Source organism: Octopus bimaculoides, chromosome 26 (assembly GCF_046866305.1).
Source record: "Octopus bimaculoides isolate indiv1 chromosome 26, ASM4686630v1, whole genome shotgun sequence".
NCBI lineage: Eukaryota > Metazoa > Mollusca > Cephalopoda > Octopoda > Octopodidae > Octopus > Octopus bimaculoides.
Window position 1 is genome coordinate 14,609,579 of NC_142953.1, and position 19,749 is coordinate 14,629,327.

General features: G+C 37.4%; 2 protein-coding genes across 6 annotated transcripts in view; both read left to right on the plus strand.

The window, feature by feature from the left end:
• Positions 1–792: 792 nt before the first annotated feature.
• Positions 793–11,769, plus strand: LOC106880158 (uncharacterized). Of its 2 annotated transcripts, none has more exons than XM_089342516.1 (9): positions 793–1,117; positions 3,471–3,792; positions 4,593–4,701; positions 5,515–5,658; positions 7,001–7,162; positions 8,221–8,306; positions 9,641–9,761; positions 10,993–11,142; positions 11,450–11,769. In XM_089342516.1, exons 2-9 carry the CDS (start codon positions 3,527–3,529, stop codon positions 11,540–11,542), a joined length of 1,131 nt encoding a protein of 376 aa, XP_089198642.1. In that variant the 5' UTR covers positions 793–1,117; positions 3,471–3,526; the 3' UTR covers positions 11,543–11,769. The 2 variants fall into 2 exon arrangements, with proteins under 2 accessions (XP_089198642.1, XP_089198641.1); XM_089342515.1 differs by lacking the exon at positions 793–1,117 and adding an exon at positions 1,127–1,323.
• Positions 11,770–15,311: 3,542 nt separating this feature from the next.
• LOC106880166 (uncharacterized) overlaps positions 15,312–19,749 on the plus strand; it is a 33,759-nt gene continuing 29,321 nt past the window's right edge. For 2 of the 4 annotated variants that reach the window (XM_089342875.1, XM_089342877.1), the window contains exons 1-2: positions 15,410–15,704; positions 19,516–19,719. In XM_089342875.1, coding sequence (XP_089199001.1) covers positions 19,539–19,719 — 181 coding nt within the window. In that variant the 5' untranslated portion in view covers positions 15,410–15,704; positions 19,516–19,538. Of the gene's footprint in view, positions 15,705–19,515; positions 19,720–19,749 lie in introns of all 4 variants that reach the window. The other 2 variants (XM_089342874.1, XM_089342876.1) reach the window with 2 other exon arrangements.

The window sequence follows — 19,749 nt, forward strand, 5'->3', positions numbered from 1 at the left end:
TAATCCACAGATAGAGATAGAGTGATGTTGTAAGAGAAAAGAACTTAAGCTAGTGAAAGTTATAGAGTCAAGGGAAGTTGTGTCTCATAGTTAGCTGATTATAACTTTCTTTCTCCCACTGACCATTTGTCTTTAGTAACTGCCTGCTTGTGATCATGATTCTAGTTGTCCGTTCACTAACTCGGGTTCTCACTAACTGACCTTTGCTTGGGGGTTCTTGTTTTTATAACTATCCAGAAGAATAGACAGATTTCGTTGGAGGTCTGTGATATCTCTGTTCTAGCTATTGGTGAAATAGAAGAGGTTAGAAGGGTTAAGTGGCAAAGACATTATTTTGCTTAGCTAAGGCATCTGGCAAATGTAACTACTGTCACCGAAAAATTATTGTTTTACTAGTGAGAAAAGTGCTGTTGAAGTGTTAATTGAAAGTTGGTTATCGAGGATCCATGCCATGCCTGCAAGATCGACTACATATATATATATATATATATATATATATATATATATATATAGATAGATAGATAGATAGATAGATAGATAGATAGATAGATAGATAGATAGATAGATATAGATAGATAGATATAGATAGATATAGATAGATAGATAGATAAATAGATAGATGGAGAGTTTGGTAGAGAAACAGTAACATTAGGGGAAATTGTGCTGAGAGTGTGGGTAGAGGGCAGAGTACCACATTGTTTTAAATGTGGCCAAAAGGGCCACATTAGAGCATACTGCCCTCTACAGAGGACAATAGCAGAGGAAACAGTTGTGGAGACAGAAGAGAAAAGAGAGGAAGAATGGAGAGTAACAGAGAGTAAAAGGAAGAAGAGAAAGAAAGAAAGAACACGGAGTATGATGTGGTACCCCAGTCCAACTCCATCCCACCCAAGATCACTCAGATGCACCCTCGCCATACAGACACCAAACCCACCCGCCTCATTTCCCCCACAGGAAAAAAAGAAAAAAGAAGAGCAGACACCTCAGAATTTAGAAGACCCCTCCCCCAGTGAAAAAGGTTACGAGAGAGTGCAGTATTGGAGTGATAGCAGAACTGGAATAGAGACTAAAAGGAAATTAGGACTCAGAGGCGGCGAGTGGTGTTGCTCAGTGTGAGGTGAGTAGCACACTCTTCATATTTTCGTTTTCAACTATCACTTATGTTATCATAATTTTAATTTGTTTTTCATGTTCATTTTCATGTGTCATTCATAATATCAAACCGGAAATATAAATTTAGAAGCGATAGGAAGTTAAATCTTCTGACAAAAGAGAGAAAATGAGATTAAATTAATTTACTGTTGTTTACCGCCAGACGTCGCTGTGAGTATTGTTTTTGTTGAGAAGCGAAAGTGAAATTAACGTTACTTGAGCTAAGACTGTATTTTAGTTTATAACATTTTGATGGTATAACATGAAGAAGACTGTACGGGTTTCGTCCGGTTTACATTAGACAATCAAGGGATCTTGATGATTTAGTCGTTTATTTACATCTCTCATACACACACGCATATATATATATAGGTAGATAGATAATCCGAAACCCGGCTATATATATATATATATATGAGATAGACTTGTGGTAGTCTACAAAGGGAACATTTGTATTATTTAGAAATATTGACAAATCGCACAGTGAAATTGCTGTGGATGCCCAACTCTCACTGAACTCTCTCTCTCTCTCTCTCTCTATATATATATATATATATATATATATATATATGTATGTATGTGTCTGTCTGTCTGTACGTATATAACATCCACACACATTTCAACTTCCTGAGCGTTAAACTAATACCATATTCGTCAGGCATTGTTCTCTTTAAAAAAACCCGCTCTATCTCTGATGAGGTGCCATTCCTGTTTATTCGGCCATGTGTAAATTTATATTAATGTCTGTTTTGTTATGCATAATAGTTTTTATGTAATGTGATTCGAAATAGAGTGGTACTCTGACTGAGTATTAAGCTAGTGTTGTAAGGGACTCTTCTTTCTCACACGCACGCAGACGTATAATTTTGGCGCAGCTTGGTTTATTAGATAAAGAATAGATAGGACCCTTTTGGCAACACAGACAAGGATATAAGTCCTCTTCTCAACCATGTGATTCCTGCTTCGATCCTACCGTGCCGCACCTTAGCTAAGTGGTTACTAACTGCAGCTTCAGGCTGACCAAATAAATTTAGAATGAATTTTTAGTAAACAAACTATACAATGAAAGCGGCGAGTCGGCAGAAACGTTAGCTTGCCGGGCGAAATGGTTAGCGGTATTTCGTCTGCCGTTACGTTCTGAGTTCAAATTCCGCCGAGGTCGACTTTGCCTGTCATCCTTTCCGGGTCGATAAATTAAATACCAGTTACGCACTGGAGTCGATGTAATCGACTTTAATCCCTTTGTCTGTCCCCTCTATGTTTAGCCCCTTGTGGGCAATAAAGAAATAAGAAACTATAACAGTGTTTCTAATTATGTTCCATATCTTGATTGGTCGATAAATGGAGACTAATAGCATATGATCGGGCCTTGAATGCGGTATCCCATATGGTAATAACAGAAACGAAAAGAGTCAGTTCGTTTTGGAATCATACAAAGAAGCTGAGTAGAATAAATAGGACATTGCAAAATCTCTTTCTGAAAGATTAAATAGAGATGGTTTGAAGGTATCTTATATCAGTTGATGTCAAAGCTTTTGAAGATAAATGCATTAGTAATTCAAGTATAATAAATGTAATGTATTGTATTTTTCAATGGGTTTAAATGTAAGGACTGCATACAGATACTCTTCCCTCTCTTTAGTCCTGCTTCAAGATAGCTCTCAGCCAGTTCCAAGTACCAGTTATAACCAGTTATACCTTTTCCTTGCTGGAGTGCTACAGAGGTAGCTGGGCAACTAACACGGGAGTTAGTTCCCCTGCTTCTATGTTCTAATGGTGGAGACAACAGTATCACACAGTGGAGAACAAGTGGTAATTGATGCTTCAGGTTGAATTCTTCAGAAGTTGTTTCTGAGTCTTTGCTCTGGATGCAGGCTTAGCTGGGTGGAGGTGCTTGTCTCCCCCTTGTAAACAGAAGGACACAGGAAACGTGTCAAGGCCGACAGGAAGCGGTGCAGCTTCCTAGGTCTAACCAACAGTAGTATTGTTCCCTTCAAGGGACTGTCACATTAAGTTGACAGCATACAACTACTTCATCGTATCACTACTGCATAAATCTCTCTGAGAGATTTAGAAATGTATTATTTCTAAAGACATTTCATTTCTTTTTATGTTCTGAGTTCCAATTCTACTGAGATAAACTTTACCTTTCATCCTTTCGAATTTGATAAAATTAGTACCAGTTGTGCACTGGGTCGATGAAATCGACTTATCCCTCCCCACGAAATTGTTGGCCTTGTGCCAAAATTTGAAACTATTATCTATTTGGATGCTATTTTAAAATTCCTGTTTTTTCCCCCTTTCTTTTGTTTTTTCAGCTGGTGACAAAAACTAAGTAAACTAATATGAAAGAAGCATTACCACCTGAGGAACAATGAAGACTAATTCGGTTGTATTTTCACTATTTTATTTACATTGTTTATTTTTTCCTTGTTGTCTTCTTGGCTCTTGTCCATCAGACAGTGTACACAGCGAACAATTATCTTTCACAGATGGAATTTATTCTCTTCCTTTTAATGAGAGGCTGGAGGAGAGAAAGCGGAATTTGCAAAACTATTCTTTTGAGCACAATGTAAATGGTATTGACCGTCGGAGTGGTCTTTCCCAAGATGAGTTTAACCAGGTCTATGATGGAAAGTGGTAAGCGATTGAAGCCTGAGTATTCATTAATCAATATCTTTCTCAAACATAAAATGGTTGCTAATTATTGAATGTTAGATTGTCAGTTGAAGGATTTGAGGGATAAGATGCCATAATTGGTATGACACTCTCTTGAAGCTTGTCACCATACAGCTAATTGTTAGAAACACTTATAACATTGTATTTATACATGTGTGTATGTATGTATATATATATATAATCACTAGGCCACACATCTTCACAAAGTAAGTCAAAATAAATGATTTATTTATTTATGTGCGCTTTTCAAGCCTAGCCAGGCTCATGGGCCCAGTTTCATGGTTTCTATGGCATATGTGTTCCCCACCAGCTGGACGGGACGCCAGTCCATTGCAGCGTTACTCAAGAAACAGGAAGAAAAGGTGAGAGAAACTTGTTGCAAAAGAGTACAACAAGGGTCGCCCCCCCCTGCTGGAGCCTCGTGGAGCTTTTAGGTGTTTTCGCTCAATAAACACACACAATGCCCAGTCTGCGAATCGAAACTGCGATCCACCGACCGCGAGTCCACTGCCCTAACCACTGGGCCATTATTGCGCCTCCACAAAATAAATGAATAAGTAAGTCAAAATATAATATCCTATTTTTTGTTGCTTTTAATTTCGCGACAGGTAACCTAATAAAATATCGAGTCAATTGAAACAAATATCTCAGGTTTTGGTCTTGAAATGCATAATTGTAGCATTTATTAAGGGTTTTAAAGAAAAGAAGCAGACACTGGGAAACTTCAGTTTCTTCTTAGCAAACATTCTGTTATGTTGCAGGCCTGTCATTCTCACTGACGTCATTACTAAGTGGCCAGCATTCAACTGGACTAAAGAGTTTTTACAAACAAATTATGGACATGCAAAAGTTACAGTGAAGATATCTAAGGTATGTTGTAACGTTGTGTCCCCAAAGAGAGGCGATTTGCAAGTGAAAGTTTTGGGAGTATAATAACCTCTTTTTCAATTTTCAGTGAAATTTTAATGTACAATTTAGTTGTATCTTCATCATCATCATCATCATCCTTATTATTGTTATAAAGAGCAATGAAAGGTAGAGTGAACAAAATGCATTGTGATACTTAGTTACATCCCTTTGCATTCTGAGTTCAAAGTTTGTCGAAGTGAACTGTCATTGTTCCAAGATTGAGAAAATAAGAATCAGTCAAGTTGAGATTCTTCATTACACATCATCATCATTTAACGTCCGCTTTCCATGCTAGCATGGGTTGGACGATTTGACTGAGGACTGGTGAACCGGATGGCTGCACCAGGCTCCAATCTGATTTGGCAGAGTTTCTACAGCTATCAGGCTACTTACAAGTGTGACATAAATTCCACCAAAGTACCAAGGAAGGAACTCGTATTTAGTTCAGGTTCCTTGGAATTTAATAGAAAAGATTCTAAACTGTTTCAGATGTAGAACTTATTCTCAGTAACTAAGTAAATGGGGGAAACATACAATTTTAGAATTTAACCCAAACAGATGTTAAAATATATTCAGAGAAATTGAATTCAGCATCTATGGTCTGGAAGCACAAAATGAAATGCATTCAGCTATTTGGCATCTGCAGGATGACTAAACACAATGACTGATTGTAAAATGATAATTATTTTTAATAACCTGTTTATAACCTTTTTAAATCTCTCCTCTCATGACCTCACATTTTTGTTTCTTTTTTTTTTTTTTTGTCTGTTTCAGGGTTCCGAATCATTTGGGTCTGTAGAGCAGCTTCAGCACATGATACCCCTCCTCAGCTCCAGTGAACTGAAACAATGGTTCTATATTGAAGATGAGCTCTTCCTTAACTTGCATCCAACTCTTTTGAAAGATATTGGTAACACAGTAAGTACATGTGGTTGTTTAGGGAATTGACTTGGTGTGTGAACTATTAACCCATTTGCTTAGATATCAGATCATTTTTGTGGCATTTCACGCTTTGCCAGTTGTCTATAAGAATTATTGTGTTGAGACAAAGAGTTTTGCAACATTTTGATAACTTATTTTGCTTTATTCATTGAGTTCCTACAAAAGCAGTCAAGCATTCAAAGTAGAGGCCATTGTGTTGCACCATCTGAAGCCACCTTTCTGCCAGTTCTTTAATCCCATGCTGATACCCCGTTCTTGTTGTTTGAGGGGAAGAACTCCTTCACTGAAACATCCATCTCTTCTCAGTTGGTGAAGTGTCTTCAGACAGGAAGTGAGCCAGGAATCAGAACAAGTTATAATCTGAGGGAGATATTTTTTCTGCAACCCTAACATGCATCAGCAGTGGTTAAGCAAGAGCCAGCTTCTGGAACTTGTCTCCAAACATGGAAGTTTCAAACACAAGGAGATGCCCTGTATCTGGTGGAATTACGAGGAGTTCATTCTGGATGGTCAAACCATCAATATCAACTTGTAATCTGAACAGCTGGAGTGGATGTATGCCACTGTGCGGTAACAATGCCCAGCATTGGTTACCAGAAAATGAACTCTTCTGCAGCAAGACAATACAAGACCTCATACCACTTGAATGACCAAGAATATACTCCAGGAACTTGAGGGAATTGAACCGATGCCACACACAGCATATTGTCTGGATCTAGCTCCTTCGGATTATTACTTGTTCCAATCCATGGCTCACATCTTGCACTTGCGATACTTCATCAACCAAGAGGAGGTGGAAACTGCAGTAAAGGAGTTCTTCTCAAAGGACAAAAACTGGTATCAACGTGAGATCAAAATATCTTATTGTTCTGTGTCTTCTCATTTCCTTTTCCTCTTTCTTTTCTCTTTTCTACTTTTGTCATCATCAATGCTACTGTTTTGGTCATCGTCATAGTTGTACTTCAATTCTCCCCATAATCTTCCCTCATTTTCTCCTCTTCTAGTCTCCTTCCTCTTCCTCAGGTTCTGGTTAAATGGAAATTGTTACAGCCAACCGTTCTGCTTGCTAAGATTCTTGGATAAAAGAAATACAATTTGATTGTAAAAAATAGACATAGTGCTTGGTTTGTTATGAAAGATATGTCCTGATCGAACAACTTGAGTTCCTGTACACTTTCTGAAGCAAGTTTATACTTCTTGTTTGGTTGTTCATTTGAGGAAACCCCATTCTAGCAGTTCAAACTGCTTGTTAATCCACTTGACATTTTCTTCTTTCTTTTCTCTGAAATAATGCAAAAATCTTTTTTGTAATTTTCAGCCACTGCTGACCGAAGACTTCTTTTCTCTGTTTCCTGAGGAAATTCGACCATGGAATTCCATGCTACTTTGGGGTGGGGCCCACTCCAGGTCTCCACTGCATATAGACCCCTACAATTGGACTGGAACAAATGCAGTATTGAAAGGGACTAAAAAATGGAAAGTAAGTCTCCCTTTTTTTTTAAACTTTCAATCATCATCATTTTCTTCATCAACATCAATAGTTCTCCCATATTTCCATCTGCAGTTTTTTTTATTTATTACTTTGTGTCTTCAACATCTTTTCCATACATCACTTCCCTATGTGTATAATTTGTGTGTATATTTCATGACCATATATCGTTGCCACATCTCCAGCCTTTTGCTATTCATCACATCTTCACACCTAAAGTTTTCCCATATCTCACATCTCCATATCGACAGTTTTTTTCTAAAAATCATATCTAAATATCTGCAATTCTTTTCATACATCTCCACATTTACAAACTTCTTTCTGTGAATCACAGATTTTAACAACCAAACAAATACTCTTTTACTTGTTTCAGTCATTTGACTGCGGCCATGCTGGAGCACCACCTTCAGTCGAGCAAATCGACCCCAGGACTTATTCTTTGTAAGCCTAGTACTTATTCTATCAGGTCTCTTTTTGCCGAACCGCTAAGTTATGGGGACGTAAACACACCAGCATCGGTTGTCAAGCGATGTTGGGGGGACAAACACACATACATATATACGACAGACTTCTTTCAGTTTCCGTCTACCAAATCCACTCACAAGGCTTTGGTCGGCCCGAGGTTATAGTAGAAGACACTTGCCCAAGGTGCCACGCAGTGGGACTGAACCCGGAACCATGTGGTTGGTAAGCTAGCTACTTACCATACAGCCACTCCTGTGCCTATATATATCAACATTTCACATCCTATAATATCTGTGTCTGGAAAATTCTCTGTAAATGTTTTTATTGTAGGAAATTTTGCCATAAAGGAACCATGCAAGCAGACTGTAGACTAGATATCTCATTTTAAAGAAATTACCTTTCTCTAATTGATAGATAAGTGGATGAAGTTGCCATTTTAAAAAAACAGCTAATCTCTTTTTTTTTTCCCCCCCAATTTGTTGTTTTTTATGGTGAATTTCTCTATGGCAAAAATGTTTATGGTGAAATTTCCTATAACCCAATAGCTGTGTCCTGATGTTAATTATGGTTTAATTCTATTTCAGTTGTTTCCTCCTGGTCAGGATGATCTACTGTATGTCATTCCTGAACAGAGGTGTGGCTTCCCTTTGGAGTGTCGGAAATATAACAGGCAAGACCCACCAATGTCCTTGTTCTTCTCTCATCACTGTTGTTTTTATTTTGACTTTAGTCAAGTCAGACTGAACGTTACTGGTACCTATTTCATCAACCACCACAGTTAACGAAGACAAAAGCTAGTTAACAACAGAAGGATTTGAAATCAGAATGAACAAAGCTGAAACTAATTGCTATAATTACTAATAAACATTCCTGCTTAACTTTGATCTGACCTCCATCTCTCTCGCTCTCTCTCTCTCTCTCTCTCTCTTTCTCTCTCTCTCTCTCTCTCTCTCTCTCTCTTTCTCTCTCTCTCTCTCTCTCTTTCTCTCTCTCTCTCTCTCTCTTTCTCTCTTTCTCTCTCTCTCTCTCTTTCTCTCTTTCTCTCTCTCCCTCTCTCTCTCTCTCCCTCTCTCTTTCTCTCTTTCTTTCTCTCTCTCCCTCCCTCTCTCTCTCACTCTCTCTCTCTTTCTCTCTCTCTCTCTCTCACTCTCTCTCTCCCCCTCTTTCTCTCTCTCTCTTTCTCTCTATCCCCCTTCTCCCCCCCCCTCTCTCTCTCCACTATGCCACTCCACACATTGACTCCCTATTTTTCATGTCCAGTTTTATTATACAGCTGCTCTCCGCCCTTCCTATCATCATCATCATCATCATCATCATGGATTGGACGGTTCGACCAGGATCTGGGAAGCCAGGAGGCTGCACCAGGCTCCAGTCTGATCTGGCAGTGCTTCTACAGCTGGATGCCCTTCCAAACGCCAACCACTTTGAGAGTGTTGTGGGTGCTTTTTATGTGTCGCCAGCACGGAAGCCAGCCAAGGCGGCACTTCCTATGTTACCACTTATTACCCGCTCCTTCTCCTCCTCCTCCTCCTCCTCCTCTCTGATCTGCCACTCCTCTATATTTCAGTCCACTCTCCCTATTGATATTTACCATTGACCCCCCCCCCATCTTCGTCCTTGTTCATCATTCACTGCAATCACCTCTTACTCTCACCCTTTCTGATTCTCTTTTCATATTCTCTCCAAGCACTCTCCTCTTTGTAGGGGTCCATTTGACCATTAGGGAGTCCTTGATTATGCTTCTAAAATACACAATTTTTAAAAATACGATTCCTAATAATATTCAATTATAAAAATATAATAGGATTTTTTTTTATCTTGAATAGATATTGGGATCCTAAAATAGGAATCAATAGTGGAGGCCAAAGGTAAAGAAAATGGTTGAGTACCACTGATATAGTACCACTTTCTACTAAAGGTACCAGGCCAAACTGATATAGAATATTGACAACTGATTATTCTTTTTTTTTCTTTTTTATGCTCTGTTTTCTTTTTTTATTCTAGCAAAGTTGATGCTTTTACTCCTAACCTTTTGAAATATCCAATGTTCCAAATGACTAGATCCATTGATTTTGAGCAAAAATCAGGTGAACTTCTAATAATTCCGACCGGCTGGTATCATCAGGTGTGTATAGTAGACTTAGTATTTTGTGATATTTTATCCCTTTAGCATTCAAATGTTGCTAACCTGACCACCATAAAAAAAAACCCCATTCCAAGTAACCATATCCAGCTACCTTTGAATGTAAATGCAAATATCAAAATATTCTCATCTGTAATGATGAGACTAATGATTTGAAATATTCCTTTCTACTCTAGGTACAAGGCCTAAAATTTTGGGTATACTCTCTGAGTGGTTGGTGTTAGGAAGGGCATCCAGCTGTAGAAACTCTGCCAAATTAGATTGGAGCCTGGTGTTGCCATCTGGTTTCACCAGTCCTCAGTCAAATCGTCCAACCCATGCTAGCATGGAAGGCGGACGTTAAACGATGATGATGATTGAGCTTTGTACATTTGTACACCAATGTCTCTTTGATGGCATGCACTGCTCTCTCACTCAATCATAATAATAATGATGATAATAATAATAATAATAATAATAATAAATGCCCTGGTGCAGTACCAGGCAATGGCTCTCATGGTTTCTGATCTTAACTGATTGGAAGTGTTATCATGTACAATGTTTTGTCTTGGTATAAGATGGACAACAGCACCACAGATTTGCTTGTCAGTTGCTTGACGTTAACCAGTTGAGCATGTCCCTTGGTAGCTGACAATATGTGCATCTCTGCTCAAAAGCAGAAGTAGTGGGGGAGCATCATAGCCATGTGTTGAGAGGAATTCTTTGGAGTTTGAATAAAATCACAGGTGTTTCATTCAACATCCTTAAACAACCCTTATTCAAGGACCATTTGAGTGGTATGGACTACTCGACCTGAAGAAAATTCTAAATGGGCCCCCACCTGCAAAGTCATGCGTTGTTTATCTTGATATGACATCACCATGTTGCACACATATGGTTGTGATGCATGTGCCTGGTCTACTCTTATCAGACAGGTAGTCATGATGGGTATACTGGGTTTCGTATATTTTACCCCAGTGTCACTTTGATGGCATGCACTGCTCTCTTATTCAATAATAATAATAATAATAATAATAATAATAATAATAACAGTACTAATCTGAAATATTGTATTCTTATTTCAAACATTTTGACATTTAATCAGGACTGCAAATTAAAGAAACACTGCTAAGTGTTATAGAGCTGCAACTGGAAATATGGCTCTTCTTGAAGTGTCTGCTGTTTCTCCTCTCCATTGTATTATTCTAATATACTTCATTTTCATGGATTTCAGGCTTATAATTCAGAAGAAACTCTTGCTATTTCTAGTCAAATAATGAACTCCATGAACTATTTGGCTATTATGGAAGAGATTATTAAAGTTGGTAATTTACACAAACATACCCTACCAGACAATTTTGGAAGACTTTCAATAAAAAAACAGGTTTGTTATCATCTATATTTTATATTTTTTTAAGTGAAGTCAAGAGGGCAGTAAAAGTTATAGTAATGGTTGTGTGCTGAGCTAAATGCTTTTTTGCTAAGAATGGGTCAAGACAGTGCCCCAGCTTGGCCACAATCTAATGATTGAAACAAGTAAAAGATAAGAGATAAAATTAAATATGCTACACATGAGATACACAGATCAAACACAACAGAGAGGGGAACATAAAAAATGTAAATTATATTCCACTCTATAATTAACAATCCACTCTATTAATTTGTTTCTTTTTTCTATCTTTCTTTTAAAGGTTCAATCTCTCATCAAATCATTACCTCACCACATTTTACTACAAGGCCGTCGAGTTGTTGACACTTACCAAAGAACAAGAGAAGAACTCTAGCTCGGAAGAAACTCTTTTCATGTTATCAGTTCTGAAAATCATTATTTGTTCATGAACATTTTTCTTCAAGACACCACCATATTTCATTCACATTGAGCTAGCATCTAAAAAATGAAATGTTATTTAATATAATCAGAGACATTTTCGTTTTTGCATTGCTATTTTTGGATTACATGTTTTATGAAGTCAGCATATCATCATGTTCTAATAAATTATTGTCTTCTTAAGTTGGAATCAAATATTCCTTTGAACCACAGCACTGTTGGTAACAAAGGGCCTCTTTTCTTTTCTCCTTTTTTTTTTTTTTTTTGTTAACTTTTGATTTTTTGTGATGACAAATCTGCCGGGATTGCAAGGAATGACTTCAAGTAAAATAAAGTAGCCCTAGTGAATTGTTCTGCCAAACCCAAATATTATAGTTTAAGCTGTAGAATGGTTTGACTTTTGTAAGTTCTTGACTGTATATATATATAATCTAAAATTTAATTATTTGTCAGAATTTATTAAATTTCTGCAGTTGTTAACATGGTATTCGAAAGATATCATGTGAATTTGGAGGGCAAAACTTTTCCTTAATCAAACCTAAGAAACCCTCGATTCAGAAAGAATCATCGTCGTCGTCGCCATCAACAACAACAACAACAAATGAATGAATGGAGGGGAAAAAGAGTAAAGAAAATTTGAGTGAAAACTGGAAGCCTTTGTTGCTAAGATTCAGAGAGGTACATTCTAAATATGTACAGACAAAATATTTGCATTAAGATTGTGCATAGAGGATGGAATACTTGAGTCTTACAGAGGAATAAAACTTGTGATTTGAGCATTGGTAGGAGTTGGTTAGTGGTGTGGGGATCCAGGCTGGACAGAAGTCCACTTTTAGAGGAAATGGAATAAAACTATTCTTGTCATTTTCACAAAAGGGGTAGCTTCTGGATGGAAAAGGATGACAAATATCACTGCTTTGATCTCTGTAAGTAGTCAGAGATGGTCTCTTGAATTTCTACCCTCACAGACTCTATTCTGGTCATTATGTAAACCATTAAAGACAACGTGAAAACTTTGTCAAGAATTTTCATATTTGTCGTCAATTTCTGAATTGAATAATCTATTTTTTTAAGGTTAAGCTGTATTAAAGTGGTTGCATTAAAACAAATTTTGCTTGGTACAAAACCTATGCATGCTGTTGCCAAATTTATTTGACCTTGTTTACAGGCCAGTGAGGAATCATTTTGCCAGTTATACATCTCACAAATCACATCATGACTGCCTTCAAAAAGTGAGGACACATTCAATTATGTAAATATAGAATACAGGAACCCGCCCCCCTCATCAGTTATGAATATTGCTGTTAGAACTGAGTTTGTAAGTTTTCCCCATCTAAGCCAAAAAAGGGATAAGCTATAAAGTATATAGATATAGGGCAGGGAATTGTCAATTAATTAATAAATTAATAATTAACAATTTTGCCAAGTAGTTCAGTATGCAAAAAACCTTTATCGGTAAAACATTTATAATTATAAACATAATATAGGGATCAACAAAAGTTGCTTTACCAACATACCAAAAATTTAGAAATAGCAGTTAAAATTACTAATTCTAACTACAATTAAGTCTCCAACGGATAGCGATATTCTGTTTATTTTTCCTCTTTTGTTCTATGTGAGCCATGAATATTGCTATCCGTTGGAAACTTAATTGTAGTTAGAATTAGTAGTTTTTTAACTGCTATTTCTAAATTTTCAGTATGTTGATGAAGCAACTTTTGTTGATCCCTATATTATGTTTGTAATTACGCTATAAAGTATTTATTTGTTTAATATCAATCCCACTACACCTCTTATATATCCCATAAGAGGTGCAGTAGTATCACAGGAAGGGTAACAGTAGCAGAGGTGCAGGTGCAATAAACATTAGGAATGTGCAAAAAATAAGCTCCCTCAAATGTCTAGTGGTGGGGTTCCTAAGAAGTAGTAGATAGCCTCCATTACCCAGGCAACCAAGTTAGCAGTGGAGGAGAAAGTTCTAAAAGCGTAGTTGCTAGAATACGAATAGGCTGGGCAAAGTTCAGAGAGCTAGGACTTTGTTGGTAACAAAGGGCTTCTGCCTTAAAGTGAAAGACATTGTATGATGTGTGTGTATGTACAGCTATGCTACATGGCAGTGAAACATGGGCTTTGACTACAGAGGACATGCAAAGGCTTGAAAGAAATGAAGCCAGCATGCTTTCCTGGATGTGTAATGTCAATGTGCTGTTGGCACTCCATCGCTTACAACATCGAGGGTTCCATTTGATCACACTGGATGCCATGGCGTGATTTTGTTTAAGGTGGACCGCCACTTGCCAGGCGAAAGCCCACTCACTTGGCTCAGAGGATGTCATCAGTGGTACCGTGGAGGAGACATACTGACTTTGACCTGTGAGTTGCAGCGAGCTGCCATGGATCAGTTCTTTTAGGCCATGCCTTGTTGTAGCCAGCCCGCTTGGCATAGCCTTCTTCCGCTGTCACAGCCATTGAGAGACATAGATGTCGCTTTGTCTGCCTGATCAACCGTCAAGTCCTCAACGTCAATGTGCACATATGACAGAATGTAAATGATTTAAGAGAAAAATTGGGCACAAGAGCCATCAGATGTTGCATACAAGACAGAAGATTACACTGGCATGATCATGTGATGCGTATGGATGAGGGCAGCTATATAAACAAGTGCCGATCTCTAATTGTGGAAGGAACCTGTAGAAGGAGGTAAACTCAGGAAGATGTGGGATGAACTGTTGAGAAAGGATCTTCATATATTGAACCTCACTGAGGCGATGACAAGGGTCTGAGGCATCTGGTGATTTGCTGTGCTTGAGAAAACACATCAAGCTAAGCAAAATCATGGCCATCCATACATACAGGTATGTCCTTTATGGTCATAACCCCCTTCCCCTCACACATAACTGTCCTCTAGCAACGGAACAGCCTGCTCGTGAAATTAACGTGCAAGTGGCTGAGCACTCCACAGACACGTGTACCCTTAACGTAGTTCTCGGGGATATTCAGCGTGACAGTGTGACAAGACTGACCCTTTGAATTACAGGCACAACAGTAAGAGTGAGAGAAAGTTGTGGTGAAAGAGTACAGCAGGGTTGCTACCATCCCCTGCCAGAGCCTCGTGGAGCTTTAGATGTTTTCGCTCAATAAACACTCACAAAGGCCGGTCTGGGAATCGAAACCGCGATTTTACGATCGCGAGTCCGCTGCCCTAACCACTGGGCCATTGCGCCTCCAATGTAACATTACACCAATATTAATGTTAGTAGAATATATATATTATAATATACACTTACAATAATACTAACATTAATATAATCTATAATAACCCTTACAATTTTATTACTAACATAATACACTCTAATCTACTCTCACAACAAAACTAACCGATACTAACCCACACAACTAAACCCCTACAATCTATTATTTCTATAATCTATTATTCCTACAATCTATTATTACTATAATTTATTATTCCTACAATTTATTATTCCTACAATCTATTATTTCTATAATTTATTATTCCTACAATCTATTATTCCTACAATCTATTATTTCTATAATCTATTATTCCTACAATCTATTATTTCTATACTCTATTATTCCTACAATCTATTATTTCTATAATCTACTATTCCTACAATCTATTATTTCTATAATCTATTATTCCTACAATCTATCATTCCAACCGAATCACCGCCACAACATTTCGTCTTCCGTTTTCCTTATATTATCTTATTCTCAGTATTCAGCATTTATGATGATTCGCAGATTTCATTGGTCAATAATTCTATACCCACCACCGTTACCTCCTCCTCCTCCTCCTACCGCCATTACAGACAACAACAACAAAACAACAACAAATCAACAACAAATAATCAGGAAAAAAGTGTTTTTTGCCGTTCCTCTTCTCCTTCTTCTGTTCTTCTTCTTCTTCTGCTGCTGTTATTGTTGTTGTTAATTGTGGTGTTTATTTGTGACCAACCCATATTGGAGATTAATGAATGAATGAATGGATTAATGAGTTTGATTAATTCATCACTGAACAAACTCCTTTCATCACTCAACACAAAACAACACATGAAATCACAAATTTATCAGTTATCCCTTCTCTTCTAAATGTGTCGGTAATTATGATTTATTTTCTTTCAGTAACTCAAATCTGTTAATCATTAATCATTATGTGACCGAAATTTCGTTTGTATTCAGCTAATATCCTTCGAAAAATCCTGAAACACCCGAATAACGACTTCCTCTCCGCTTTACAAATATATTTACACATTTATTACTATTGTAATTATTTTTTAACCTCACTTGCGGCCACAATTAACTGATATTGCTGGCAAACACACCAACATCTTGATATTCCGTTTATAATCACTGTTTAATACTTATATTTGAGTAAATATGTGCATGTATGTGGTTTTTATTGTGACACATGAACAACAATGGAACATTACTTGTTTCTTTGAATACACACACACACACACACACACACGTATATACACACATCTTTCCCCTCTCTATACGATATATATATATATATATATATATATATATATATATATATATATATATATATGGAAATATCTGTATATATATATCTGTATATATGTGACTGGATTTTCATCGATGAGTTCATAAACCTTGGTTCTTTTCCCTAAAACTATATATTTTTTATATATATATATATTTATATAAGGGCATTACTATACAAGAATGCCTCACGCTATGAGGGACTCTAAGGTCAAACTACCATAATAAACACATTTTTATATATATATGTATCTCATTCTTCTCTCAGTCTTTATCCCAATAACTCTCTAACATCAAACCTTTGCTCCTTTCACACTGCCCCACTCTTTTTTTTTCTATCATCGCTTTCCTATTACCTGAGCGAAAGTACACTTTCTCAGGGTACTGAATACCCTCTGCACTTAGTGTACAAGACAACCCATCCTTTGGCGAAAGGTTATCCACCGACATATTCTCTAGAGCAGGGGTTTTCAAACTGTGGTCCGCGGACAGCAAATACTTCTTATGGGCAATTTGATTTTATATGTTTTTTAATCGAAATCTTTTAATTGACAATAAACCTATTTGTTAAATACTGTTAGATAAATAAATGTAAAAATATATGTTATTTTAAGCAAATATTTATGTATAAATTTCATAAGCGTTTATAAGGGGATCCCTAAGGTAAAGCCTGAAATATAAAGGGGTCCGCAAGTCAAAAAGTTTGAAAACCCCTACTCTAGAGTGTCTGGTGAACGAGCAGAATTAAAGTAGGGTTGTGACGTTGCTTTAGTCCTTTCTTTCTGCCGATTCTTGTCAATCTCTTTAGTGCTGACACGGAAAATAAGTGTTTCGTCAACAAGCGGAGGGGACCGTGTAGTCTTTTTTTGCCGAGGATATGGCAACCTCAAAAGGGTTTGCTGCCATGAGAAAATGTATCAAGTGCATTGTATGAAGTGGTTGCTGATAGGAAGGGCATCGAGCCATTACAAAGGCTTCAATCTATGAAAGCAGTGACTCCTCGAAAGTACTGACTTGGACCTATGAATACTCATCCCAACCCTTGTCAGTATGTAAAGCAGACGTAAGACGTGTGTGCACGCGCGCGTATATATATATATATATATATATAAATACATTAATGTGTGTGTGTGTAAAATATATATATATGTATATCATAAACATTGTGTGTGTATGTATATATATATATGTGTGTGTATGTGCATACAGATATGTATGCACATATGCATATATGCGTATTTGCATATATCATCATTTAACGTCCTCCTTTCCATGCTGGCATGGGTTGGATGGTTTGACAAGATTTCACCTGGTCCAATATTAGCTCTATGGTTGGATGCTCTTATCCTGCCTGTGATTCCGCTACACCCTTTTTGTATCCCTACCTACTCTTTTCTGCATTTCAGATTTAGCCCAAACACTCGCTATAAAAAGTAGTTTTTTTTTTCTTCATTTCATTTGTTCATTTTAGGCATATTTTCCTTGTTTGTAGGAGTCAGACAGCTACACTAATGGGGGTGTTGTTTTACAAGCCAGATGCCCTTTTTGTCACTAACCCTTACCTGTTTTTCAAGTCAGGGATTTTCCTTTGCATTTCTCTTCCAAAGTGCACAGCTAGTGGATAATTTGTTGACAGGGAATCGTTAGCAAACAACACATGTAACTCCATGCTTTCTTTTATGTATGGTGTCGAATGTTCTTTCTTCTAAAGGGGTAACTTCTCTACAGAAACCTGCTTGTCCCTCCTTCCTTCCCTTCTTTCATATCTTATCTCTTCATCTGCACACATAATACTCCCTCTGCATAGGTTTTGTAGTCTCAAGTTCTGCATTGCAACCTCACTAATGTTGGTGGCATGAAAAAAAGCACCCAGTACTCACTGTAAAGTGGTTGGTTTTAAGAAGGACATCCAACTTTTGAAACCATTCAAAGCAGACACTGGAACATGATGCAGTCCTTGGACCTATTGGATCCTGTCAAACTGTCCAACCCATGCCAGCATGGAACGTGGACATTAAATGATGATGATATTAGCTGTTAACACTCTGTTGAAAATGTTTGATCTGTAAAGCTCAGTCCTATAATGATTCCATTAGAAATGAATGACAAAGGAAGAGATTTTCTCCTTAGAAGGTTCCTTCCTTCAAAGTAAACAAGATACAACAATTTGTAAGGTATCCTGCATTTCAGAAATGTCTGATTGATGCAGTCCCATGCGGTATTGTGTCCTACAGAAAGTTAAGTGTTGATATATATTATCTAAACTCAATGATCCATGAAGCTGTTGAAGAAAAAAATGTGGCTGTGTTTCACATTTTGTGTCACATTGGTGCTACTCCAAAAAGAGAAAGCAAACATTTCCTTTTGTATCTGCCTGACAACATTAGCTCTGTCTTTCTTTTCCTTATTTGTCCGAGTAGTTTATCATGTGATATTTCTCTGTCGAACATAAATTGCACCATTTTTAACTATTATTGTATAAGTGGGATTTTTCCAAGGTAGACCATGTAATAACATTGTATTGACCCCTTTTCTTCTTAGATGCTTTTGATAAATTCCAAGTATTAGCAGCATTTGTCTCTTCTGCCTTTATCTGATTTCTTGTTTCACTTCATCTCCTACTCTTCTATTTCTATTTTTATTTTGATGGTGGCAGTGTTTTGGAGCTGTTTAAAGGACATAGAAAATATTCTGTACCTTATATAGTTTGGAATACTTCCTACAAACTTCAAGTGTTTATCTCACTTTGCATAAATCTCTCTGTCTTTTCAACTTTTAATAATGTTTTATAGGCATAGGAGTGGCTGTGTGGTAAGTAACTTGCTTACCAACCACATGGTTCCGGGTTCAGTCCCACTGCGTGGCACCTTGGGCAAGTGTCTTCTACTATAGCCTCGTGCCGACCAAAGCCTTGTGAGTGGATTTGGTAGACGGAAACTGAAAGAAGCCCGTCGTATATATGTATATATATATATATATATATGTATGTTTGTGTCTGTGTTTGTCCCCCCAGCATCGCTTGACAACCGATGCTGGTGTGTTTAGGTCCCCGTAACTTATTAGCGGTTCAGCAAAAAAGACCTGATAGAATAAGTACTAGGCTTACAAAGAATAAGTCCTGGAGTCGATTTGCTTGACTAAAGGCATTGCTCCAGCATGGCCGCAGTCAAATGACTGAAACAAGTAAAAAGAGAGTAAAGAGAGTGTGATGAAGTGACAGAAGCAGTAGAATGCCCTACAGTTACATTTTTGAGTGAAAGTTCCATCAGGACTAAGAAACTGGTACCGTTTTTGTATTCTGAATGACTCAGTTACTTTTACATCTCCCTTATGAATTCTGTAAAATATAACTCATTATTTGTTACACATTTTATGTTTTTTTTTTAAATACTTCTTTTCTAGCCTGAGTTGAAGGATCTCTCAAGATGTCTGAAACACGTCCTGGCTCAGAGAGTGGAGGTGTAGCAGTGAGCGGAGCTACTACAAATGTCCGAACCTCCATACCACAAGTTCAAGTAATTCATCAGCCTGTTCACAGTCCGCCTTACATGCCAAGTTTCCCATACAACCAACAGCAACTGATGCTACAAAATGCTGCCGTACAAGGTGAATTGTCTTTCTTCAAACATTGTAGAA

What these genes read in the sequence shown, in the direction of transcription:
- LOC106880158 (XM_089342516.1), top strand. Translation starts at nt 3,527, where the DNA reads ATGAAGACTAATTCGGTTGTATTTTCACTATTTTATTTACATTGTTTA. An exon ending in TGAAAGATATTGGTAACACA is followed by an intron (nt 5,659 to 7,000) that starts GTAAGTACATGT and finishes TGTAATTTTCAG; the next exon opens with CCACTGCTGACCGAAGACTT. An exon ending in GAGTGTCGGAAATATAACAG is followed by an intron (nt 8,307 to 9,640) that starts GCAAGACCCACC and finishes TTTTTATTCTAG; the next exon opens with CAAAGTTGATGCTTTTACTC.